Genomic DNA, 26,290 nt, shown 5'->3' with positions numbered 1-26,290 from the left:
CAGACATGAGTAAAGTGTTTTACCTTCATTTACACGTGCTACTTTTTCTCTTCAGTTCTGTGTAAAGGTTACAGGAAATGCTTACTTTAATGACTGTTAATGTCCCCTTTCATACACGCACACAGATTTATAAGTTTATTTTAGATTGTATTCATTTGCCGAACACTTTTGTTATAGTTCGTTTACAGTTGAGACAGGATATAATCCGTACATAGAGCTTAACGGTTGAGGGACCAATAGATGGATAAAATTTTAAAAAAAAAATAAAAACTGATATAATAAAGCATGTGTTCTGGTTTCACTTTCATTTATTTGTATAGTGTAAAAAAATTAAAAAAATTAAAAAAATAACGAAATGGATGTTAAAAGACTAAATTTCTAGTTTCATATCTGTTTTTTGTGCTATGTTGTAAAATTGATCCTTCCATCCATTTTTCATACCACGTATCCTGCACAGTGTCGTGGTGGAACCTGGAGCTTACCCCAGGGAACTCGGGACACAAGGTAGGGGACACCCTGGAAGAGGTGCCAAGCCATTGCAGGGCACAATCTCACACACGCATTCACATACTACGGACAATTTGGAAATACCAATCACCTTACAGTGCATAGGGGAGGAAACCGGAGTACCTGGATGATGCTCCCGAGGCACGGGGAGAACATACAGACTCTGTGATTTCAAACCGAAGCCCATTTCTCTCATAGGTTTGAACAGGCTGAAGGACTAAGCAGAGAGTGTTTTGTTCGCAGGAGTTTATCTGCATAAATCTCATATTTCAGTGTACTGATGACTGCATCCATCTAAGTCAAGGACCAAGTGTTGCTGGCGTTTTGCAGGTAAATACTACAGATAAGGTTAGTTTGATGAAGATTAAGCCTTGGGTGGTGGTTCATATCTTTCAGAAGGAGGAAAATTTCATGGAACTATTTAAGGCAGCTTTGCTTTTCAGAGAAGTGGGAAGTACTAACAAGATAAAATCAGATAAACGGTAACAGAAAACAAATTATAAAGTAAGCATTTGTTTACACAAAATGGTGTGTTGAGGTCATAAAGAGACTTTTAAAGACTGAACATACTTTATGAGTCACTGGTAACTGCAAACTGGCATTGTTTACAGACTGAAATGCATAGTAATAAAAGTCATTATGGTTAGATTTTAAAGGCAAAAGCTATCCATTTATATCAGTATGACTTAGAAAAATATTTCATTTTTAACAGTTTTTATTGACATCTATTATCTGAAAGAGCTTATTTGTGAGGTAATAATTTGGTGTGTTTTGCACTTATGTATATAGTAATATTCACACTAGTGTATAATAGTGTACTGAATCTCTGGGGGAGAAGTGGCACACCACTACTTAAAGTTAAAATGAAGAAGTAATTCTTACTAAGTAATTAGTAACTCGCGCGCCACTGGACAATATTGCTAAAAGTTTAATGTGTGTGTGTTTGCATTGATGTGTTTTGGCGTGCTTGTGCTTCTGAGGTACAGGGAGGGGCCGCGATGACGTCACAGCTCGGTTTTGAGGGAAGGTTGTTGATTGGTCCACGCCGTGACTTTAAGCGCTTCCGTCCCTTGTTGCCAGGTCTGTGGTTTTTCACCGGTTGCTCGTGTGTTAGCAGGTGTGGTGTTTTTTTATGCGTGTAGTGCACCTTGCGTGCAGGTCTCTCTGTACTCTGCTCTGTGAATGTGCAGTACTGAATTGCTCCACTCATTCTCATAATTAAATTGTATGTAATACACTCACCAGCCACTTTATTAGGAACACCAGTACACCTGCTCATTCATGCAATTGTCTAATCAGGTAATCATGTGGCAGCAGCACAATGCATAATTTCATATAGATACATGTCAAGAGCTTCGCTTAATGTTCACATCAGACATCATAATGGAGGGAAAAAAAAAAGGGATCTCAGCAACTTTTCTCAGACCATCTTCTGCTGTATCCCGTCCACCTCAAGGTTCAATGTGTTGTGTGTTCTGAGATGTTTTTCTGCTCACCACTGTTGTACAGAGTGCTTATCTGACTTACTAGACACCTCTTGTCAACTCGAAACAGTCTGGCCATTCTCCTCTGACCTCTCTCCCATTAACAAGGCGTTTCACTGGATGCGTTATGTTTTTCGCACCATTCTGTTTAAACTCTAGAGACTGTTGTGTATGAAAATCCCAGGAGATCAGCTGCTTCTGAAATACTCAAACCAGCCCATCTGAGATGCCAATCAGCCTACAATGCATGTCTTTGGACTTGGGGAGGAAACCAACAAAGTGTGGGAAGAACATGCAAACTCATTCGAACCCTCAACCCTGGAGGCGCAAGGCAAATGTACTAACCATTAAGCTACAGTATCCCCTGGGACCTTGGTTAAAGTCCCCGTAGTGTTTTGAAACGTGCAGCGTTAATCGATGGGTTGACGTAATTTCGGCTGAAACAGGACATCAGGGCAGGACATATTGAGTGACTCCTCCCTCTTTTTAAATATCTAATAGCGTTTAGCTTACCTCATAGCCCGCGCTAAGCCGTACGTGACAGTTAATACTATGGAAAAATGCCTGTCAGAAAGCCTTCTTAGAAAGTTTCCTTCTTAACCAACGTACAGGTGGAAAACTGAATAAAACCTGTGTTCAAACAGCCAGAGACACGTTTATGACCAGTGCTTACTGAGACGATTTCTCTCGCTCAACAACGGAAACTTCAGCAAGGTGATGTTTATAGTGTCGTGGGCGGGACACTTCAGATTCTAGAGGGCGTTTGATTGGACAGAAAATCTGATGAGAAACTGAAGTGCAGAATGATGTCATCAAAATTGTTGATCTGTATCGGTGGTAGAGAGACTGTATATTATTAATGCATATATCTTCTAAATGTGAATTTTGTCACACACTAGCTTATAGATAAACTTAAAGCTAACATATTCGTATTAACACATTAAAATCCACAAAACCTTCATGTTGATTATACAGGGACTTTAATGAAACATTTAGAGGAGCTCAGTGTTGTGTAACCTCTCAGGATGGTTTTTGTCACTCTGACCTGGCAACCGTTCTGATACCGTGAATGTGGCGATGATTTCCCCACCCGTATTCCGGCATGTGCTGACGGGACGCCATGACGTCGGGTGTTTTGTGGCTCACTGTGAAATCTCTCACATCGCGACTCCATCACGAAGCTAAGCGAGCAGTTTCGGATTTTAATACGTTACGGTGTGAATAAATAAGACGCAGTCGGGCGGACATGGTGTGTGTATGAGTGAGTGAGAGAGAGAGAGAGCAAAAGAGAGAGAGTTAAGAGTGAGAGAGGAGTGTGATGACTGGTCGGTCAGCAGCAGCGTCCTCACACGGTGTTGTTATACCGAGGAGAAGTTACAGATACACGGTGGAAAGCGTTCTGACGCCTCGGCAGCGTATTATACGGTGTAGAGGTGGGAAAAGCACCGGACTCGTCGTGTAGAGGAATAAATACAGCTTGAAGGCGCCGCTGGTCTTCCTCAACATCTCGAAGAGAAATCTCCGAGCGCCTCTGTGTGTGTGTGTGTGTGTGTGTGTGTGTGTGTGTGAGAGAGAGAGAGAGAGAGAGAGAGAAAGAGAGAGAGAAAGAGAGAGATGAGCTAGCTGCATGGAGGAGCAGCGGGCCTTCACGGCCATACTGTTTCCCCCTCTGGATTTCCTACAGCTAGCCGACGACAGGCGGTGGCCCCCCAGCTAACTCGCCACCGCTAGCTCGCCGTTTTCCTGTTGGACTCTCGGGAGAAAGACTCGGGCGCCATGGCGTGGGTGCTGAAGATGGACGACGCCACGATCGAGTCGGGACTCGTCCACGACTTTGACGCCAGTCTGTCCGGAATCGGACAGGAGCTCGGGGCCGGAGCTTACAGCATGAGGTACTGGAAATACCGAGCTAGCTCACTGACAAACACTAAATCACCAAGACTCGGTCGTAATCGTGACTAGTCTGAGTTCCGTCCTAAATTACTCTGTACTTCCTGTAGAACTGCACTAGTGAGGTTCTAACATAAAGGCTGTGACACCCTATCTAGTGCACTATGTGTGTGAGTGGAGGTGGTTTGGGATTCCAGCCACAGAAGCGCTACGCTGACTAGCTGACTAGCTGGGCAGAGCTGACTGTTGTTGTTGTTGTTGTTGTTGTTGTTGTTGTTGTATATTTAAGTCTACTTTGGCAGTTTGTTCGACGTGTCAGCCATTACACGCACACATTCTTCTCTCACATTATTGTTATATTGTGCGGTTAAAGAACTCCTGTGTTCAAGCTAGCGTACATAATAAATAAAAATAACAACTAAGTATCGTAATAAGAAATGTTTCCCAGTAGTGACTACATCCGGTTAGCTGTTAAATTAGCATAAATAGAAAGCTGTGTGCGGTTCAGAGGTATTATAACCTCCAGGCAGCTGAAGAACATTTACATTTCACTCTGCCCAGCTCTGGGTTAAACTTCACTTCCTGGAACAGTCTGTTCCTTTCTGCAACATGTCGTTTCACTGCTCAACAAAAGCTGTTCATACACCTCAGTGTAGGTGAGAGTATGTATGAATAAATGAATAAACACTTCCGCACGTTCATTCATGTCCTTCATATATCCAGGATGAACCCACAGGTGAAAATGTTGGAGATGAAGTAATGAGAATAGTGATGAGGGCCGTAACCATCCTGTCCTGTTCGGTTTTATCTCTCTTATGCCACAGCAGTTTGCCAATGAGTACAAGTTTAGTTTATTGATGAAAGACACATCAAACTTTTTAACCGTTTATAGTTACATTTAATGTTGTGGGACGATTGAGAAACGTGTGAGTATCATTCCCTACTGGATTTCATGATCGTAGAAATGAACGCAAAGTCAAGCAAACTCTACAATATTCAGAGGAGCCTGGAGTTTTTAAAAAAACTCGGCAGATTTGAGCCGAGATGTGTCGTGTGACCTCATCATTCGGTCAAAGCCCTCTTCGATTCATGTGTGTCGAACATGAGTACAGCTAAAAAGGTCCCAGTTACCGACAAAAAGACGGTGAAGAACTTCGTGCTGTTGTAATTCCACCAGTTCAAGTCGTTTTCCGCAATATAAAGCACAAATAAACTCCACTTGACCGGGGGGGCATTTTTGCCACAACCTCCTCAAAATTCTGTATGGACTGGAGTAGGCTGTAATTGTTGAGGAAAATCACCTTAGTCTCAGAGTCCAGGGGTTTAAGATGCCAAAAAGTAGACTTTTGTTGAAGATTCACCAAAGCCGAGATGTCTGCAGATCATCTGATGGTTATAATCAGTGCTCAGGTTTTTATACAATGCTAAAACTATGATCTCATTAAGAAGGGTTTCCCATTTTTTTCTTTTGATTACATTTCTGATGATTTGCCGTAATTATGTTTCTTTCTCCACATCTTATGTGAAGAAACTGTGGTTCAAGTTCAGCTTATTATTTTTAAAAGTTTTTATTTTACTGACTTATGTCATTATGGTTTTCACCATACATCTAAAGGATTCCTTAAAATCAAGTTGGGGAAAAAGGTACAGATTAAAACAGTCTGATTTTTCTGAGATATAACAGAGCAGTCTTAAACTAGAAGACACCTTTGTAACTGTATGACCTGAAATGATCTTAGTTTCTCTGATTAACATACTGATTTCTCTTTTAATACCTTATATATTAGTCACACATGATCGGATCTTACTTTTCATTACTTAACCTTAACATACTGATTCATTCAGTGATTTCTTTTTAATATATACCATTTGCTTTAAAAATGTTATATGTATATTGATTATTTTCCTGAATTAGTTTGTTAGTTCACAAGTGACCAGGGAGACTGCAAGTGTCAGTCAGTACATTTACATGGACAACAATATTCCGATATTAAACCAATTAAGACAATACTCTGATTAAGAAACTAGCATGTAAACAGCGATTTCTGATTACCTTAATCCAGATAAAGTCATACTCGAAGTAAACACAAATCGAATTAAGACACGTGGAGTATTCCTGTTTTAATCGCATTGGCAACGTGCATTATAGACACCTACACACCTTAATCACATTATTATCGTCATGTGGGAGTTTTCACCGCAGTTTGCGACAGAACACGTTCACACACGGCAGTACTCAACCGTTTGACGGCAAAAGAGAGCACGGCTGCGTCCGAAACCGTGTACTAACCGCATACATGTATTTCATCTGCTATATAGTAGGTAAGTACGCGGTTTGGGACGCAGCCCACGGCTTCAAGCAGTCGTCTATTTGCACGTATAGCATGACAAATAATTAACTGCACTTGAAGCTTTCGTAAAATTAAAAATAAAAACACCCACAACTGTATACGGTTCCATAAAAAAGACGAACTGTATGTTGATGATACGCGAAATTCTGGAGGGAACGGCGTGATGCGGTGACGTAATGACGTGTGCCGTTAATCGCTCTATGTTCTATAACATATAAAACGGGAACATGAAGGTAACTCATGTAAACACCTTAATCAGAATATTGTCTTATTCAGAATAAGGTCAATAATTAGATCATTGCTGTCCATGTAAATGTAGTCAGTGAGATTGCAAAAATGTTGTGAATTTCTAAGTCTGTATTTTGTTCACAAAGTTATTGGAGCCGTAACTATGAATGTCAGTCATAAAACCTAAGAAGTCTCTAAGTCAAAGACTGATTAATTTAATTTAATCTAATTAATTAAGATTTTCCTCTGATCTTACAGAAGATCCACATTATAAGCACATTTGTGAGTTGAAGCCCTGAAGCAAACGTTGCCAATGGATGCTGATGCTGAACAGTTTGATTTCTCTCATATCAGGGTCCACTGACTAAATTGCTTGTTTTTCGCCAGTTTGGTCAGAACCGAAGTTCTGCATCTTTCCTGATGGACTGCATTGAGTTTAGTGTTGATGTTCATGCCTTTAGAATAGTACAGACCTGATTAGGTTCAGCTTGCAGTGCTCAAAGGCATCAGGATAGATAAAGCTGCAAACCGCATAACACACTGTGATCTACTGTTCAGTTTTTGGAGTAGAGCCTAAATCTGAGGTAAAATAAAATATATTAAATTTGTGTCCAAAAATTGAGTGTTGTAAAGCTACTTGATTGATTTGAAGTCACTCAGATTCACCTGTTGTTGTGCATTACAGGTTTGCTTTGATGTAAATTGTTGTTTTCATTCTCTTTACTGTCAACCAAACACTGTTTAATGACATGTTGCTAAGTTCCCAAGCACTTTGAAGTTACTCTGTGGTTTCAGAACGATGGATGCATAGTAACCTCTCGGGTCCGCTTGGCATCTTTTTGGAAACGTGATGGAAAAATCACAATCTCTGCCGATATACTCTGCTGTTTCTGTGCTAAAAATCTCATTCTGTGAAGAGCCTCTCTGTGGATAATCTGTTACACAGGACAGAACATAGCATTTACCACAGGGGTTTGACATTATCTTTGTAGCTCACCAGCCACTAATTGTTGCTAGTTGTTTTCCGTATTTAGTATTGTCACTAGCCAAAACATTGGTCTCCAGTTTAAATTTGCCTACAAAAAGATTATCCATCTTAACAAATCATGAGCTTGTAGGCTTGGATTTTCATGTTCTAGCCTCTAGAGGTCTGTCTGCTGCTTTTCATTTTTATTGCTCACTTTTTTCTTCGTTTGGATCCTTGGGTGTCATCTTTCCTTTCTCGCGATCTTTGACACAGTAGGTCACTATGTTTACCATGAGCTCCGAATATATACATTGTGTAGAAATGGTCATCAGATAAGCAAATACGAGAACAGTTAATCTGAGTGAAGAAAACGGCATGCACAAGAGACATTCATTAACAGACCTGCTGATGTTCACGCTAGTACGATTTATCACTCAAAAATACAGGAGAGAGCAGTCTTTTTTTTTTTTCTCCCCCCCCCCCTCCTCAGTGTGAATGAATCTGGAATGATGGTTGTGTAGGTGCTGTGAACTCTGACATTAACTGGCACCCCTGGAAGCCCAGCCCCCTTTCTTTGTATGCTGTCGCATTTTCTCTTCACTGGAGTTAAGCAGCCCAAACATGTTCCAGCATGACAATACTCCTGTGCACAAACCGAAACAAAGACATGGTTTGAGAAGGTTGTTGTGGAAGAACTCGAGTGTCTTGCACAGAGCCCTGAATTCAACACCCCTGAACTTTAAAGTTGAACTGAAACGTTGACTGCACCCCAGACCTCCTCACCTCAGTAATGGTCTTGTAGCAGAATGAACACAAATCCCTATAGCCATGTTGTAACATTTCCCAGAGCAAACTTCCACAAACTTTGTGGCACAAGGGGGGGCCTACACATTATTAGGCAGGTGGTTTTCATATTATGGCTGATCGGTGTATAGCGTTGGACTCTGCTAATGTTATATATATATATATATATATATATATATATATATATATATATATATATATATATATATATATATAATGTAACATTATACTGTATGTATATTTTTTAGGGATGCACTGACATCATCTAAAATGCCGAAAATGGTCAAAAACATTTTGAAAAAATAAAGAGTGTAGAATCATCACTTTACAGATAATGTACGTTAATGATCATGATCATTTGAAAGTGGTTAAAATGCTGTTTGTTTCCTGCATGGAACCATTTCAGTGTTTTTTTTTTTGTACGTTTAGTGTATTAGACAGGCGATGTGTAAAAAAAAAAAAAAAAACTACCTTGAAAATTCACTGCTATATTTTTTTCCCCCCCATAGTTAAAGCAAAACTGTTTCAGCACGTCTCTATATTTAGGCTGTTATTTGTGTAACAAAGCATCAAAGCACACTTCAGTTAACAGACGTATACAGGCTACAGATAACGTATCCCGCTTCAGTACTTTTTGGGCTTAGACTGTTAACGGTGGAAGTAAATAAATCAATCAGTAAGTAAAATACAGTAAATGTGCATAAAATTAATCTGTGTAACACTATTTAAGGGTATACCAATTCTTAAAATGCACGTGTGTGGACAAGTTAGCGCCTCAGCTGAAATCACTGATTAAGCGAGTGTGTGGTGCAGAAACTCCTCTAGCTTTAATGTAGATAAAATCCTCACTTAATGACTACATTTCATGGACAGCCGTAATCTAATTACTGACCTCATTCTGAATAAGACAATATTGTGATTTAAGGTGTTTACATGAGTCACTTTTAGAATATTCCTTTTATGTTCTCATTTTACATGTTATAGAACGCAGAGCGATTAACGGCACACGTCATTACGCCCCCAAGCCACGCCGTCCGACGTTCCCTCCAGAATTTCACGTATCAACATACAGTTCGTCTTCATTATGGAACCGTATACAGTTTTGGTTTTTTTTTTATTTTAAATTTTACGAAAGGTTCAAGTGCGGTTAATTATTTGTCATGCTGTACATGCAAATAGACGACTGCTTGAAGCCGTGGTCTGCGTCCCAAACCGCATACTTGACTATTATATAGTAGCTGAAATACGTGTATGCGGTTAATACGTGGTTTCGGATGCAGCCATGCTCTCTTGAGCACTGCCGTGTGTGTATGTGTGCTGTCACACAATGCGGTTAAACCTTAATCACACTACACAACGTTAATAGTGTGATTAAGGTGTTTACATGTCTATAATGCATGTCGCTAATGCGACTAAAACAGGAATACTCCATACGTCTTTATTCGATTTGTGTTACATGGAGTATGACTTTAGTCGGATTAAGGTCATCAATAATCGCTGTTTCCATGGTAGTTTCTTAATCAGAGTATCGTCTTAATTGGGTTAATATCAGAATATTGTTGTCCATGTAAACGTACTGACTGACTGATGGATGGAGGATGCGATATCTATAGGTTTTAACGGCACGTTCAATTCTGGCCTCGATGGCATCTGAAAACAAGCCGGGATCAGTTTCTTTGAACTGGCACACACCGCTGAACTGACTTTAACTACCTGAGTGGAATCTCATGCACACATCCACTTCATGCTAAGTGATTTCTAAGTGTTAATAATCCAATAAACAAAAGAACACTTAAAAAAAAAATACTGTAGACAGTTTTGTGCACTTGACAGTAGAATTGACTTCATCTAATCTGAAATATTTTAGGCTAACAATTAAAATACATTTAGCTGCTTTCTGTACTGTCTGCTTCTTTTTGTTTTGTTTCGTTATTCTTACCGAGTGCCTAGTCGAAACCCACAATGAAAGTATTATTTGATTCATCTATGCAACCCCTAGTACCCCTTGTTACCATCCCTGATTTCCATTCAGGCAATGTTAATGCTTCTAAAATAAATGGATTATCCTTATCTTTGGGGGAAACAATCGATGGAGCGTAACAAGAATCACATTATAATGTTCATCTGGTGAGAATTCCATTAAAGTTTTCAAAAACGGTTCTCTGATGCAATATTCTGATAATATTGTAAACCGTGATATTGAAAATGGAATATTTGCACTTGTCTCACTTTGAGTATGTGCATTCAGGTCAGAATTGCAGGTTTTAGTGTGCACTTGGGTTTTCTTGACCAAATGTGGAACACAGGGTGGAGGCTGGAGATCAAAAGTTCAGTGTCAGAGAGTACGTTTTACACACATACACACACACACGAACGCTCGCACGTCTTCTCATCAAGTTTCACATTACCCCACCCTGTCGCAGTGCAGCTGCAAGTATCTCCCTGCCCCTCCAGATAGCACTTCCACCACTTCAGTGTTCGCGTGGGTAATATTAGCCTTCATGCTGACGTTAGAAGAAGGAATAGGAGCTGGTCAGTGCCAGCATTGTAGGAATTTCGCATTAGGGTGTGTTCGGTTTGCACTGGACTGGAGTACATGCTGAGTATACACGCATGGGGTCAGGGCAAATGACATTTGACTATTGTGTTGATTGGTGCACATGAGTTTGCACTGGTAATAAGTGTTACTTATCCGAAATTTTCATTTATTGATGTTGAGAGCGATGATCTAATCAGCTCTCTGGCTTGTGTGTGTGTAGACTGAGCAACTGCGGTACGGAATGATGTATCACTGGCTGTTCAGGTTTCAGGGGCAGGTTTCCAGACTGCAGTATGTGCCAGCACACAGCAGCACTCACTGTGTATGGTTCAGAGATGCTGCCAATGTGCTGATTCAGCATCTTTCACCCTTCAGGTTCATTTTAAAATCATCTTGGATGTCATGGCTACAACCCGAAGTAGCATTGCAGAATGTTCGGAAAAGATGCATATACTGGTTGTTCACAGAAAAGATGCATATACAAGGTGTTCACGTCATTACACCTGGTCCAATTTTAGCTGTTCCCGTCCCTCCATGTTTCAGTGGCACAGTTGTACATTTGGGAGGGGTACAGTGGGCAGTGTTCCCATGATGGGCTCCAGATAGGCTCCAGTGACCCTGAACAGGGTAGAGTGATTTACTGAAGATAACCGAATAGATAAGTAATGAATGAATGAATGAATGAATGAATGAAGAAATGTTGTGCATTAGAATTAGTTTACTTGCCTGATTCTTGAGTGGACAGGGAGGCTGCAAGCGTCAATGTTAAGGCATTCAAACTTCTTTAAGCAAAGAATTTTTGCCATAAATGACATTTAGAGAAAACGTGTTGATAGATGTGTGTTAGATGACTAAAAGTAAAACATCCATCCATCCATTTTCCGTACTGCTTATCCCACTTATCCTAAGTGTATTAATGCAGATTAAGGTTCACAAATGAGAAAATGAATTGCCAGGGGAGGAAATAACTCTGTGTAACCAGTTTTTAGACTCTTCTTTAAAAGTTTCTAATGTGGCACATTGTTGGTGCCCTCGACAAAATCTCAGCAAGTCATTGGCCAGCATTTTGACTATAAGATGTGGAGTTCTGTCCTCACTTTGCAGCTAAACATAATATACAAACAAAACGAAGACCATCGCAGCAGTCAGTAGGGAGTAGGGTTTTTATCTTTGTCTGGTTGTGAGCAAGAAAAGGAAAAAAACGCTGGAAACTACTTGTGGGCCGAGCAACTACAAATAAAAACCTTAATTTTTGTGTTCAAATATGTAGAAATGATGAGAATTCAAACACTTTTTTTACATCGGGTCGTTTGTTTAAACTACCCTAGTTGTTGCGCAGGATACGAATGAGGCTTTTATAAGGAACTTTGACAGCGTCACATGTTCTTTTTCATCTGTAGTCTGACGTGAACAAGGTGTAGTGTTTCTCCTTAAAGGTTCGGTATGTTTAAGAGACTGTGTGTGAATGTGTTGTTTATCTACAGGAAGAAGGGGGTTTCCCCCTGCTGGTTTCTGTGGCAACTGGATATGTGTAGTTCCAAAATATTAAGGCTTGTTTACCTGGTTGCTATAGTCAGAGTTTTCTCTCTCCACAGTGATGTGCTGGCTTTGCCCATCTTTAAGCAGGAGGATGGGAACCCCTCGGTCGAGTCAGAGAGTAAGAATCCTCCGTTTCAGTATGTGCTGTGTGCTGCTACCTCCCCAGCTGTTAAAATACAGGAGGAGACTCTCACCTACCTAAACCAAGGTACTTAAACTCAGCCTGTGTTCCATAAACACTGATTTTGTGAGGCATGATCACTTATACATCCCTCTTTTATATTATTCATACAGGCCAGTCTTACGAGATCCGTCTGCTAGATAACAGGAAGAGGGAGGAGATGCCAGAACTCAACAACACGACGGTGAAGGTGAAGGAGTGTGTGTGTGTGCGAGCGAGCGGGCGAGAGGGAGGGAGTGTGTGTGTGTGTGTGTGTGTGTGTGCGCGAGCGAGAGGGAGGGAGGGAGTGTGTGTGTGTGTTTATATGTGAAAGCATGTTTTTCTTTGTCTTACATAAAGCTGCTGGGGTTTCTGTGTCTGGGGTAAAAGCAGGTAGTGATGTGAGTAAAATTTTTGCAGTGTCATACAGTAATATCAAATTCACCCCAGCTCAAACCTGCCGGGAAACCGTTAATCTCTCCACTGAAATGAAACCTTCTTATCTCATTCATTACTTAAGTTCGTAGTCAGGAACCTGTGGCTCTTTGATAAAACTCATGTGTCTCTCCAGGTGTCTCACCTTCACCAACGTATCATTGTTAGAAAGTTACACACATCACTAGAGATCAGTTTCCTGCAGACAATTCAAAGGCAGTTACAGTTCCTTTGTCGTACAGCCAACCGAAATGAACGAAAAGTCAGTTTACAATAACACATTAATAAGTTGTTCCGGCCAGTGCACGTATGCAGTGCTGTGCGCGAGTGTCACAACGGCAAACCACTTGCGTTTCTATGGTAACGTCTCTCGCTCAGATGCAAGCAGCTACCTATCTAGTTTGTGGAGATGGCGAAAAGAAAGAATTCAGAGGCGCATCGAAGATTTCAGAGTGGCTGGACTGAACCGTGTGCTTGTATTTAAAGCTTCGGTGCTCTGCCGTGTCTGATTTGCACACGACGTATTGCTTCGTTTAAAAAATCAGCAGCTAAGAGACGTTTCGAAACCCAGCGTGCAGCTTTTGCTGTAAAGTACCCGGTGGGCGAAAGCCGAAGGAAGACGTGTACGGAGCTCCGACGTGAACTGCACGCCGGACAGCAGCAGCTGCGAGCGTGGACAGGGAAACCGGAAGCCTGAATGCTGGCAGCTTTGCAAGACAAGGACAGTCATGCGTGTTTGAATGGCTACTGAACTGTTCATGGATTTCCCAGAGAAGGAGAAATCTTTCAGAAAATAAAAGACGTGCCCCTGTCAGCCAGAACAGTGCGTGAGCGGGTGACCACGCTGTCATGATGGCACGTAAGAGATAGGGAAAAGAGAACGGATATATGGGCCTAATTTCGGCAGATTTTTCCCCCTCTTGCGCTGGATAAGGCAAGTTTGTCCTCTTTTGCTCTCTTGGGCTCTCGGATTCAGATGGCTGTAGCATTATCTAGATTCAATGTCGTGATCTACAGATGATTGAGAAAATGTTTTTCTGTTGTACCACTGGCAAGTGAAACACCTAAATATCTCCCACAAAAACTCAAAGTAAATTGCAGTGGACTAAATCTGAACAGAGACTGGTGTTATTAATGCGTGACTAGGCGAGGGGAATATCAGGAGAGAGATTACACACGCGACTAGTGTTTTTGTCTGTGGAGTAGGGAGGGGCGATGTTGACTCCACTATATCACGATATTGTCCGGTATTTATTGTGATAACGATATGAGTGACGATATAAATATAGTACAGTGTACCACTGTTTTTAGCTACCAGTGTTAGCTGTGATCTTGAGAGCCTCAGAAACACAAACATTGGTTTAAAAATAAAACTGATTTTCTGTAACTAAACCAGTTCCTGATTGTAGAGGTACAGGAGCTCCTCATTTAGCGATAAACTCCTCCTCAGCTTCACGTCCGCTTTCCGCCGTACTTGTTTACACTCTGCACTCGAGCTGAGAACAGATCACACACAAATACATCAACTAGGTTTTATCGTTATTATCGCAGCAAGACTTTTTCTTATTGTGGGGAGAATTTCTACCGGGACATCACAAACGATAAGATATCGCCTATCCCTAATAGGGTGCGTATTATTTCTAGTAATTACACATGAATGCAAATTACATGTAAATGTGAATCTTGCTCAAGTTATAATCTAGATCTTTCCGTTTCAGATGATTCAGTACGTAGAATGCAATACGATACGCTTAACCAAGTCTTTCCTCGAAGTGCTTCAGTTTCACTCCTGATTCAAAACCATTCGGTTCTGTTGAATTGAAGATATCCTCCACGGTAAAGTCTTCAGAACAGAGGAGTTTGTGCTTTTGTGGTTTTTCAGTAACATGATGAGCTGCATTTGTTTCGTCTTGTTCAAGAGAAACTACAAGAGAGGCTGGTGAGGGAACAACAGTTTTGTTGGTTGTTTATTGCCATTTAAGTTCTGAAAGGAATTCAAGGTCTGTCTCTCTCTTTCTCCATCCGAACAGGCGAGCAAACTGGAGAGTGCGCATCGATTTTCAACTGCAGTACTAGTTTTTAATCCTCCTCCTTTTAGATTAAAACGGGATCTTGGTGGTAAATCGATGTAGCCGTATTGTTGACCGTATGAACGATTTAAGTGTTCAGATCAGTTTCTCTTTATACCCCTATAAAATACCTAAAGGGACCTTCTGAGAACAAGATGTTGAAAAACTTGGGAGGCTTGCTCTGAGAAACTCGCCCATGGTCTGCTCATAAGGAAACTAGATCTAGAGCCATATTTCTGTAGAGCGATTTATGTTGACGTCTCTTGTTAGTCAAATTGAATTAAAATGAAAAGGCACAAGCCTCACGTACGAGTCAACACGGTTCACTGGAGTGACTGCATAACTTTCAGCATAATTGGTGATACCTTTATAATGTACGGTTTACTTATAAATAGAGATGCTCTTGAAATTTCAGCAATCAACATTACAAATATTTGGCTGTTCAATACAGACGAGAAAGACTGCTGCAATGATTTGTGCGTCTGTGTGTGTAGAGTATAGTGAGAGTTGTGTTTCATGACCGGAGGCTGCAGTACATGGAGCATCAGCAGCTGGAAGGCTGGAAGTGGAATCGCCCTGGCGACCGTCTCCTCGACATTGGTACATCTTTGATACACTGTGACTGATTTTTGAATCTTTCCCTGAAATGTGCTGATTTATGAAATCACGGAGTGTTTCGTATTTGTTGTAGATATCCCTATGTGTGTGGGTATTACCGAACCCTGCACCCACGCGTCCCAGCTTAATGCTGCTGAGTTTCTGTGGGATGTTTCCAAACATGCGTCTGTATTCGTACAGGTGAGATGTAATGCGCGCACACACACACACACACACACACACACACTGTTTATGACCCTTATTGTACAGCCTGTAGAGCTGCTCTGGATCATGGTGTAATTGTGTGTTTGTGGTGGTCGTGGTAAGGTGCACTGCATAAGCACAGAGTTCACACCGAGGAAGCATGGCGGAGAGAAGGGCGTACCGTTCCGCATCCAGATCGACACCTTCAAACAGAATGAGAGCGGAGAGTATGTGGAGCACCTGCACTCCGCCAGCTGCCAGATCAAAGTGTTTAAGGTAACGCTCATCCCGATGTCCCTGTGGGGGGTTCTTTTTGGTGCCAAATGGTCCAAGAGTAAATTTGTGGAGCTTGAGTCTCTGCACGTCTCTGTGTGTAGCCGAAGGGAGCAGACCGGAAGCAAAAGACCGACCGAGAGAAGATGGAAAAAAGGAGTGCACAGGAGAAGGAGAAATACCAGCCCTCCTATGATACTACTATACTTTCAGAGGCAAGTTTACTCTGTGTGCGTGTGTGTGTGTTACATTTCAATGTGAATTGGTCTGTCCCCACACATCATGGCTGCTCAATATGTGTAAGTTTATTCAGTCCGTACAGTATTTCACTGAGGTTTCTTGTGATTGTTGCAGCCAGAAATGCTCGCTTTTGCTGGGACTTTTTTTTTCTAAATATGAGATGCAATTTGCCGAGTTTGCAATTGCACAAAATTGTTCTGCGCGGTCTTTCGCAGTCATGTTTGTTGGTAAATGAGACCTTTTAGCTGTGCTCATGTTCCACACGCGTGAATCATAGACAGCTCTGGCTGAATGCGCGTTGTGATGACTTCGCATGACGGGTCTTGGCCCAAATCTGCGGTCATTTTGAAAAATTGCAAGCTCCTGTGAACGTTGTGGAGTTTGCTTGATTTTGCGTTCGTTTCCCTGATCGCAAATTCCTGGAGGGAGTGCTTCTTTTAATGTTTGTTTTTTTTTTTTCTGTTGATGCATTTGACCAAAGAAATGATCATCTTTCAACAACTACAGTTTAAATTTATAATTTATTTATAGTCCATGATACTCTTAACCCTGCAGTGACCAAAAATTGTCCAAGGTTTGAAATGATACTTACACTGCAGCTTGTGTGTGTGTGTAGACTCGTCTGGAGCCAGTGATAGAGGAGGCTGTGGAGCACGAGCTGAAGAAATCGAGTAAGCGCACGCTCCCTGCAGATTGTGGAGACTCAACAGCCAAGAGCAAGAGAGGCAGTGTAAACAAACGCGCACACACACACACACACACACACACACACACACACACGCGCATACATTACATTACTATGGGAGACACAGTAATGTCATCCCTCCCACACAGATGCCAGCTTTAGATCAAAAAAGTATGAACAAATGGGGAAAATATGGCAGACATATCCCACAAAGGGAGCATATTTTCCCTTTTGAGCTAATGATAATTAATGCTGATTATTTGGAGGGGGGGGGACCACTTCAGCCTTTATTATGGCTCAACCACTAAGAACTTATTGTTGGTCTGTAAAATCTGTTTTTCTACAGGGTGGTCCTGGGTATAGAATTTTTCAACACAAAATGAACACTTCATAAAATGTTCACATTGTCACTGTGTGCATTTAATAGCTTTTATGGCTGCTTTTTCTTTGTTCTTTTGTCTGTAGTGTTCTCCTTGGCCTGATAATTCTTACGTGAATCCAAACACAGCAGCTTCCCCAACCTTCACCTCCAACACACACTCCTACAGTAACTCCGTTCCCGAAAGGTAACCAGAAAAAAAGTGTACATTACCATTAGTCAATGTTGGCAATATTATAACGGATATAGATAGAAACTGAGCATAGATGATGAGGCCAATATTGGCCTGAAATACTGCATCGCTTTTGGATCAGATGGCACTTTCTTTGCTTTTCTGACGCAACGTGAATCCATAGAAAATAAATTGTCTAAAAGGCCGGCACCATTCCACTCCTGATATCACACAACCAAAGCTTCATGTTGAAAATGGTAAAATGGGATCTATGATTCCAATGTTCAGTGTAAATGTTATTTGTTGAGCACTTTTACAAATTGTCAAGGGGCAGCTTCATAGAAACCTAGACGTAGATTTTGATTTATTTATATTTAGATCTCTAGAGTAAAACAGACATGACAGAACTCCCTGTTCTGCCCATCCTTTTCTGGGTGACCCAGGATAGTGGGTTTGTAACAGTCCAATATTCTGTAGAAGAGTAAAGCCAAACAGTTTGGTTTTACATTATTATTATTATTATTATTATTATTATTATTATTATTATTATGCTTCATAGGATTGAATATTGTAAACAAAAAAAAGGAATTTTTTTATTATTTTACAGAATATTTTGTATTTGGAAAGTGGTGGCTAGATTTTTAGGATGATACTTGGAGGGGAAACCATTATACATCCATGGCTTATTGTTTAACATGTTTGCCTCGCTCCTCCGGGGTTGGGGGTTTGACTCTCACGTCCACACCGTGTGTGTGTGTGTGTGTGTGTGTGTGTGTGTGTGTGTGTGTGTGTGTAGTTTGCATGTTCTCCCGGTGCTTCTAGGGTTCCCTCCGGGTACACCACTTTCCTCCCCCAGTCCAAAGATGTGTGTTGTAGGCCGATTGGCATTCCCAAATTATCCGTCTTTGTGAATGTGTGTGAGATGTGAGATTGTGTATTGCGGTGGGTTGGTACCCCGTCCAGGGTGTCTCCCACTTTGTGCCCACGACCCTGTGTAGCATAAGCGGTACAGAAAAGGGATGAATGTGCTTCTTTAATACATTTTGGTGTCTGGTTGATATTATTTCGAGGTATTGGTGATACTTTTAGGAAATAAAATAATGAGTGTTAAATAAATTGACAGGTGAGCTGAAAATATTTGCGCTGTACTGTATATATTTCCTGGGTTCTGAACAAGGACCTATAATGCCTTAAAACATTTATATTCAATATAAATGGCAAGAAACTCTCATATCACCTATACATGATTGTCAGAACCCTCGTAAATTGTACAAAAAGTCTCACTTATTTAAGACACCAACCCAGTGATGCCACTTAATTTTACACTGCGTGTGTGCTATATAAGATTCAGAGATCTACATTTCAAACAAGCATTTTGATTGTTTTTAAATCTCAGTGAATCGTCTTCACCCAATCACCAAGGAGATGGTAGCCAGGTCTTCGTGGAGGTTAGTACTGGTTTTTTGTTTACATTTGCTTGGTTAAATGAATAATTGTATAATCTGTAAATTGTTACTGTGTTGCATGGATGACATTCCTAACTTTTTATTTTCCTCTTCCTGTTTACTCATTTTTAGTCTTTAAGCCCGACATCTTCCATGCAGGAAGTACAGCAGTGGCTTCTAAAGAACAGATTCAACTCCTATAGCCGGGTTTTTACACATTTCTCAGGTCTGTCCCACTTTCTGCCTGTTTTCTGTATGAGTTCTGTACAATAACACACACATGCTATCAGTTATTATAATAGTGTAATTAATGTTATTGTGTGTGTGTGCGTGTGTTATAGGTTCTGATCTACTGAAATTGACTCGTGAAGATTTGGTGCAGATCTGTGGGCCAGCCGATGGGATTCGTCTCTACAACGCACTAAAATCAAAGTAATTGTCCCAAGGGTGTGTGTGAGAGTTGTTTTATATTGATAGTAAATAAACAAGTGTGTGCATGTGTGCGTGTTTACAGGGCAGTTCGACCTCGGCTGACTGTGTACGTGTGTCAGGAGTGTGAGAGTCCCCTGCTGGAGAGACGCTGCCACAGCAAGAACGGAGAACATGGCAGTCCCATGAACGGTGTGTACGTATGTGTGTGTGTGTGTGTTTGCACTTACAGAGCCACGGAGACCTCACACACGTGAAGGCTAGATTTCTTTGTTGAAGTCTATAATATTGTATAATGCATAATATCTAATCTGAAGACAATATGCAGTATGTAGTGTGATTATTTTTCAGACAAGCCAACAGTTTTGTATGTTCATTCAGCATGCATGCATACCGACATACATGTAGTATGTTCTACTTGGGAAAGCTTGAGTATCTGTTCAAAACATCTACATGATGTTCATTTTTGCATATTGTGGACATTATTTTCTTCTCTAAACTAGAGCTCGACCGATCATCAATTGCTGGAACTGATTTGGTTATCAGAAAAAATCCACACTGATAGTTTTTCCTGGTTGCGTCTGTTGCATCTGAGAAGGGTCTGCTGTCATTATACAGTACGAGAGTGACCTCTAGAGGCCACTGACAAATTTTGTTGTGTTATTTGAAGTGTTTTTTAATTAATTTTGGTGGTCTCTTTTTATTTATGTGGCGTGTTATTGTTTGGTTCAGTTTGGATGTATATTTTCTTATTTACTTTAATATTTAATAATAGTTTATATTTATATATATATATATATATATATATATATATATATATATATATATATATATATATATATATATATATTAATCCTTATATGTTTCACTTATAAAAGTACAGTACATTTTCATGGTACAGTCGGTACTGTTTTTTTGGTTGTTTTTAAAAAAAAAAAAAAATTTGGCAATATTTTACTGTGAGTGTAATGTTTTAATTCAGTATCAATTTTAAAAACTACTGGTTGATTAATCAGTTATCAGCAGGTACCGCACGGCTTAGTTATCAGTCGAACTCTGCTCTAAACCAAAGCTTTATTACAGTTTAAAGGCAATGATTTGGTCACCTGTGCGTTTCTAAGCATTTCTTTCTTGTTCTGAAAATGTCCTTGAATGTGTTTTTGTAGTTTACCATGCGCTTTACCTCGAAGAGCTGACCGCTCATGAGCTGACCAGAAAAATATCCAACGTATTGAGCCTGCCGCTAACCCTCATTAATCAAGTATACAGGCAGGGGCCAACAGGAATACACATACTGCTCAGTGACCAGGTACACACACGCATACATATCATTAAGCTAGTTATAACACGCTCTTCTGTCCCTCTGTGGTTCTCAGAAAGCAGGTCCATGATGTATGACTTCTCCTTTTGCATTTTCATTTGCATACTGCAGACATATATTTACAAGTTGCAGCAAAAGTTTGCCCAACGTGTTTGTTCTTCCTGCACACATTTGATCAAGCGGTGCTGATTTATAATCACCACCACCAAATGTACAGTAAATGTTTAATTGGGTGTGTGCTCCCTGCATTGCAGATGGTGTCGAACTTCTGTGATGAGAGTTGCTTCGTTGTCAGTCTTATAAAAGGTAATCGGTTTTCTTTTTTTTTTTCTTTCTTTTTCTTAATTAATTTTCTTTTATATACAGTGGTCCATTAACCGCATTACACAACACAGACCATGAGTACATTTCCATTTCAAACCTAATTGAATTTTAATCGTAATTAAGATCCACACATGAATGTTTAAGATGCCTTTAAGCTACAAGTCCAGAAAAATACATTTCTAAACTTTTTGGCTAAATGGCCCTTTTCATTCGTGCAGTGCATTTAAAACCTCAGGAATAAATCTCACCGCTGCGAGTGCCATTCCAAGAGAGTCCAGGGCTGCGTTCCAACCCGCGCAGTGCACGCTAAATAGTAACCTTATCAGTGATGTATTGACACACTATCAGCTCCTTCAGATCCCAAAAGTGACCAGCAACATCTTAAGATGATATGCCATGTTCTGGCTGAGGCATTTCTAAAAAAACAAAAACGTACAGGACTGCTATAACTATGAACGTAAACAAAGATGAAAAACTATATATGTACCAGCCAGGTTTTGGAGGGATAGTAAAGTTGACACGTAATGACCTGCCACGTCCTGGCTAGCTACAGACGTATTGTTCGGCTAATATAAACACAGCACTGGCGATGTCTCTTAGAAATGTTAAGCTGAGAGTTCAGTTGTTTCCGATATAGGTGCACGGTGAGGGTCAGTCAGTGAGGTACCTGCAGCACCTGTGAGTGCCCAATCGGCAGAGACACGTGCATCATAGGCCATCATATCATATGGTATGATATTTATTGATTTAGCTGGAGAAAAGTGTGTTCCGCACAGACGTGGAGTGCATGAGACAGAGGGTGAAGACACTGAAAACAGATGAAGTTACAGCCAGGAGAGTGTCTGAGATGACACGTTTGCAGTTGATGCTAATGTTGTTGCGTGGATTGAATTATTTACTTAACGTTATGTGCTTTAAAGCCATCGTGTTATGTGAAGATGAATCGGGTTTATAAAAAAAATCAAAAACCAAAAAATCACGATCGTAAGCTTTATAGGTTTTTTTTTTTTTTTTTTTTTCTTGGACTCCGATCTATTCAAACAATAAGGGACACGGCACTGTGGCATGTTGAAAATACGAGAGCGTCAGCCACCGCAGTAGAAACATGGAAACCGTAATGAGATCGTAACGTCACGACTTAACAAGCAGATTCAGACTGTAGTTTGAGATGTGGGCCATGTATTTAAGACTCTGAAGATATAATTAATCGCTGTGTTTCCTCAGTATTACAGAAGTACTATCAGAATAAAATTTGTGCACATCACTATATCTAAAACCAGTTAAAAAAAGACTCTGCTGCTGTTTTGACTCGAGTCATAGATGGCGGCACACATACACGACGTCAGTAGATGCAAATTATCCCACTAACTCTAGCTAGTTAGTGAAACTTCAGTGTAGAGGCAAAACTATCACGTGTGGTCTCCGATGTAAACATTTTATTACCCGCTCTGTGTTCTGTGTGTATTTTATTATCTAATCTGTGTATTTTTGTTTGTAGCCGAAACACAGGATGAACTGACGTTCCGAATGACACTCTTTCTACTGAGATTCAAACGTTTAAATTTTTAAATCCAAAAACAGAGAAACACGTCCTTTTATTCAGTCCGTACAGGATTTCATAGTTTTTTGTTTTTTTGGGGTTGTTGTTTTTTTGCAGTATTGCGGCCAAAAATGCTCGATTTTGCTGTGTCTTGTTTCAGAATTTTGTGATGCAGTTTGCTGAGTTTTGTGGGTTTCTTTGTTTTTGTTTGTTTTTTTGTTTTTTTTAATTGGCGGAATTGAAGTTGCAGAAAATAGTTTTGCACGCTCTTTCACAGCGATGTTTGTTGGTAAATGAGACATTTTAGCTGTACTCATGTTCGATGCACATGAATCGAAGAGGGCTTTGAGTGAATGTGCGTTGTGATGTCACACGACGCCTTTTGGCCCAAATCTGTGGTAATTTTTGAAAAATTGCCAGCTCCTCCGAATACTGAGGAGTTTGATTGATTTTGCCGTAATTTCTGCAGTCGATAAAATCCTGGAGGGACTGATTAATCACTAGTCTGTAATCACGAGATCTCCAACTAAAAGCTTGATTAATGGTACAAACTCCACAATGAGGATAAACTGGCTGAATAGTGGTAGTCTCTCACCAAATTCAAGAACAAATAAATGTTCAGAAAGAAAACAAAAATTCATCAGTCCTGACTACTATGGAATTTTCCTGTTATAGTATAATATCAGTGTCACTCTCACTCTCTCTTCCCTTCTCCTGATTGGCTACCAGCTCCGCTCTGTAATTCAATAGTTATGCTTCTTTCATGCCTGATGTTGGGACGTAATGTTTGATATATCTGAGCTGGTGTATGATTTATTCCTAGAAATTTTTTGCCAATCCCGCTCCAATACCCAGACTCATCTCTGACTGGATTACTATTACAGGATTAACAACATGACTCAGGAACAACAGATTTTACAGTATTTTTGTCCCCTGACTCAATTTCGTGGGTTTTTTTTTTCTTTTATGTTTTTAACAAAAACCCTGTGCACTACAGCCTTAATATTATGTATTGTGGGAGGCTGAACTCCAAAATTTGGGAAATGTACTTTTGGGCATATAGTGCATTATTTCGCTACTCAATGTAGTGAAAGTATAAAATAAATAGGAAGCCATTTTGGGATTCGGCACACTGACACATTTCTCCGTCCATTTTTCCTACCAGATGACACCAGTGACCGATTCCATCTAGTTCTGAAGTAGAGGCATTTTGAAGACGAGCCGCTGATGTCACTGAGGTTCCTCACTGCCGTTCCTGAGCACTGCACATGCTCCCTCCATCCTTCTCTTTCTCCCTCCCTCTATCTCTCTCTCCATATCTACTGTGAGAGAGATAGAGCAGAGGTTGGTCAAGGCCTCCTACCTGTTAGAATCTGACTTCAGTGTATACATTGTTTCATATTGAAAACACATTAACTGAAATATTTTGTGTGTGAACGGGAGGGACAGCTCTGAAGCATGTGTGTGTGTTTTAAAGATGTAGCGGGAGAGCTGGAAGGATGGATTTTAAAAAAACAAAAACAGAGCAGGGTTTTCTTGCACAGTCCTGAATCAGACATTCAGGATGGTCCTGAACTCGGTCACAAAGCTGCCCTCAATTTACGGTTTGGTGATGACACCATCTCCACTTGAATAGTTTACCGTGTGTAATAGTGGCTGTGCTTGTTTGATTGCCTAATGTACATGTCTGTTGAAAAAGGACTGCACTTTTTTATTATACTTTTCTATTGTAATTTTGCTTTTGTTTTGTTTGTTTTTTTCTTGACACCTTTGTGTCTGCACAGATGAAGTGATTCCTGTGTGTATGATCACCTGTAGCTTGTTGTGAGGTATAGAGCTTGGGCAGTGTTTTCATGCATAAAGCTTCCTTACATAAAGTAAATTATGATGCTGTTTGTCTGCTTCTACCGAGACCAATCATCTCTTGGTGCCAAAATACTCAACTGTGTTTACTCGATTCTGTAAGACCGCTTCAGATGACTGGTGGCATTTAGTTTGTACTTTTTTTTTTTTTTTTTTTTCTTTTTTTTTTCTCTTTCTTCTTTTTTTTTAGTTGACCAGCAACATTTTTAATTTAATTGTAATTCTTTACTATAGTTATAATTTTGTTAGAAATGGCAACGTGTATTTTGTCATTTAATGTCTTTTTTCCCCTTTTTTCCCCCGCCTCCCCTTGTTTGAGACTGTGTGGTTGGTTGGCTCAGTAGCTCTGCATTGGCCAGCTTTGGCATGTACTGTGCATTTTTTTTTTTTTTTTTTTTTTTTTTTTTTTTTTTTTTTTCTTTTTCTTTTTTCTACCACTAAGCATGGAGGGCAAGGATGTTGCCCTCTTCTAATTCTAAGATAAATGACCAAGTCTGCACTGATGTGAACATACAGGAGCTCCACTCTGCTGTATATGCTGGTGTTCAACGCTGTTCAGAATAAAGGTGTAGGCTGTGTGCACCCATCCTTCACACTCCTCAGAAGGCAGCGAATAAAACGTGGTGATGACTCATCACTCTCATCCTCTGTGGATCGTATGGACTGTCCTGTGTGTTTTCATGAGAACAGTTATGGTACTTCCATATCACTGTGTCTTTAAGGAAGCCTGTCATGTATTGTAAGATGCTGGGATGTACACACTTAATGCCTGTACCAGAAATAAAATAATTTTAATATATCATACTCTCGAGTGCTTATATTTATACTTACATTTTATTCTGATGTTTATCACACAGGTCAACATATGTTCAGGCTAGAGAGTTTATGCCATTAAATGAATTCTCCAATTCCTGGGTTTATCCAATCCAGACATCATTTACACATGAACATATTTACATTCGTAACATTTTGACATGCCTCCCTGTCATTTCTCAAGATGTGTGCCTTGTGGATGGTGTGTACATGCAATTTGTTAACCGTTTTGCAGCTTACGTTGGAATGGTCAGATCTGCAGCTGTTGACCTCTCTATGATTGAGCTGATTTGAATCCTCTATGCTGGCAGTGGGACACTGACACCGGGATGCAGGGCAGCTCTCTGCCAATCTGTTTTAAGGTCAGCAGTGAGGGTTACTGGCACTGTCTGTACTGCTTTCAGTAAACTGCCTTCAGCCAAAGAAGCCCTGGAGAGAAAAAGTACAAGTTTTAGAAACTAGAAACCAGCACAGCCAAATGGCCAAGCCACGTGGCTCCCACAACCTCACGCATCATCTAGGCATCTGAGTTCTGTCGAACTTGTTTGAACCCCAAACTAACAGTCATACTCTGAAGTTCCTAGCAGGCACTCCCATTTATCCCGAGGGTTGGGTTCTCAGAGCCCACTCCTAAAGGACATGCTGCTGTAGGGACAGTTTACAGCCAAAGATAACGCTCATTGTGCAGTGACTACAGACCAAAGGATCCTGACGATAATGTCTCAGGGGTAAAAACTTCAGTTCTGCATTTGGCCCCTAATCTGTTTTTTTGCTCAAGGTCTCACTGCAGCTAAATCCTGAGAAGTTAATTCTCTCTTGGGCAGAGGTGCGATTGAAAAGAGTAGACCCTATGGTCCAGAACAAGCAATTCTACTCTACATACGTACTTCCTGGTTCAGAAAACAAAGGTGGATGAAATTTGAGAGTTCTGAAGTGTTTCTTAAATCCTGCCTGTTCCTTATGTTAAGGCAATGAGATGTTATTCATGTCAAGCAGCCACAAGACATCAGGGCATCTGTGTGGTACATATTT

The 26,290-nt window shown here is 40.5% G+C and overlaps 1 protein-coding gene across 2 annotated transcripts; it reads left to right on the top strand.

Moving 5' to 3' along the window:
• The first annotated feature begins 3,077 nt into the window (after positions 1–3,077).
• Positions 3,078–25,249, top strand: ubp1 (upstream binding protein 1). Of its 2 annotated transcripts, XM_017454886.3 has the most exons (16): positions 3,078–3,883; positions 12,366–12,517; positions 12,604–12,680; positions 15,468–15,573; positions 15,665–15,771; positions 15,898–16,050; positions 16,152–16,262; positions 16,904–17,017; positions 17,438–17,538; positions 18,920–18,971; positions 19,101–19,194; positions 19,310–19,400; positions 19,483–19,589; positions 20,564–20,706; positions 20,973–21,024; positions 23,748–25,249. In XM_017454886.3, the coding sequence occupies exons 1-16, from the start codon at positions 3,768–3,770 to the stop codon at positions 23,783–23,785; spliced, it is 1,614 nt and encodes a 537-aa protein (XP_017310375.1). In that variant the 5' UTR covers positions 3,078–3,767; the 3' UTR covers positions 23,786–25,249. The 2 variants fall into 2 exon arrangements, with proteins under 2 accessions (XP_017310375.1, XP_017310376.1); XM_017454887.3 differs by lacking the exons at positions 3,078–3,883; positions 12,366–12,517; positions 12,604–12,680 and adding an exon at positions 12,763–12,870.
• The last annotated feature ends 1,041 nt before the right edge of the window (positions 25,250–26,290 follow it).

Source organism: Ictalurus punctatus, chromosome 24 (assembly GCF_001660625.3).
Source record: "Ictalurus punctatus breed USDA103 chromosome 24, Coco_2.0, whole genome shotgun sequence".
Lineage (NCBI taxonomy): Eukaryota > Metazoa > Chordata > Actinopteri > Siluriformes > Ictaluridae > Ictalurus > Ictalurus punctatus.
This window is presented reverse-complemented; position numbering and strand designations above follow the sequence as displayed.

Bases quoted from the DNA above. Each gene is read 5' to 3' on its own strand.
- ubp1 (XM_017454886.3), top strand. From the start codon at position 3,768: ATGGCGTGGGTGCTGAAGATGGACGACGCCACGATCGAGTCGGGACTC. The intron at 15,772-15,897 runs GTGAGATGTAAT...GGTCGTGGTAAG, and splicing joins ATGCGTCTGTATTCGTACAG to GTGCACTGCATAAGCACAGA. The intron at 20,707-20,972 runs GTACACACACGC...CCTGCATTGCAG, and splicing joins ACATACTGCTCAGTGACCAG to ATGGTGTCGAACTTCTGTGA.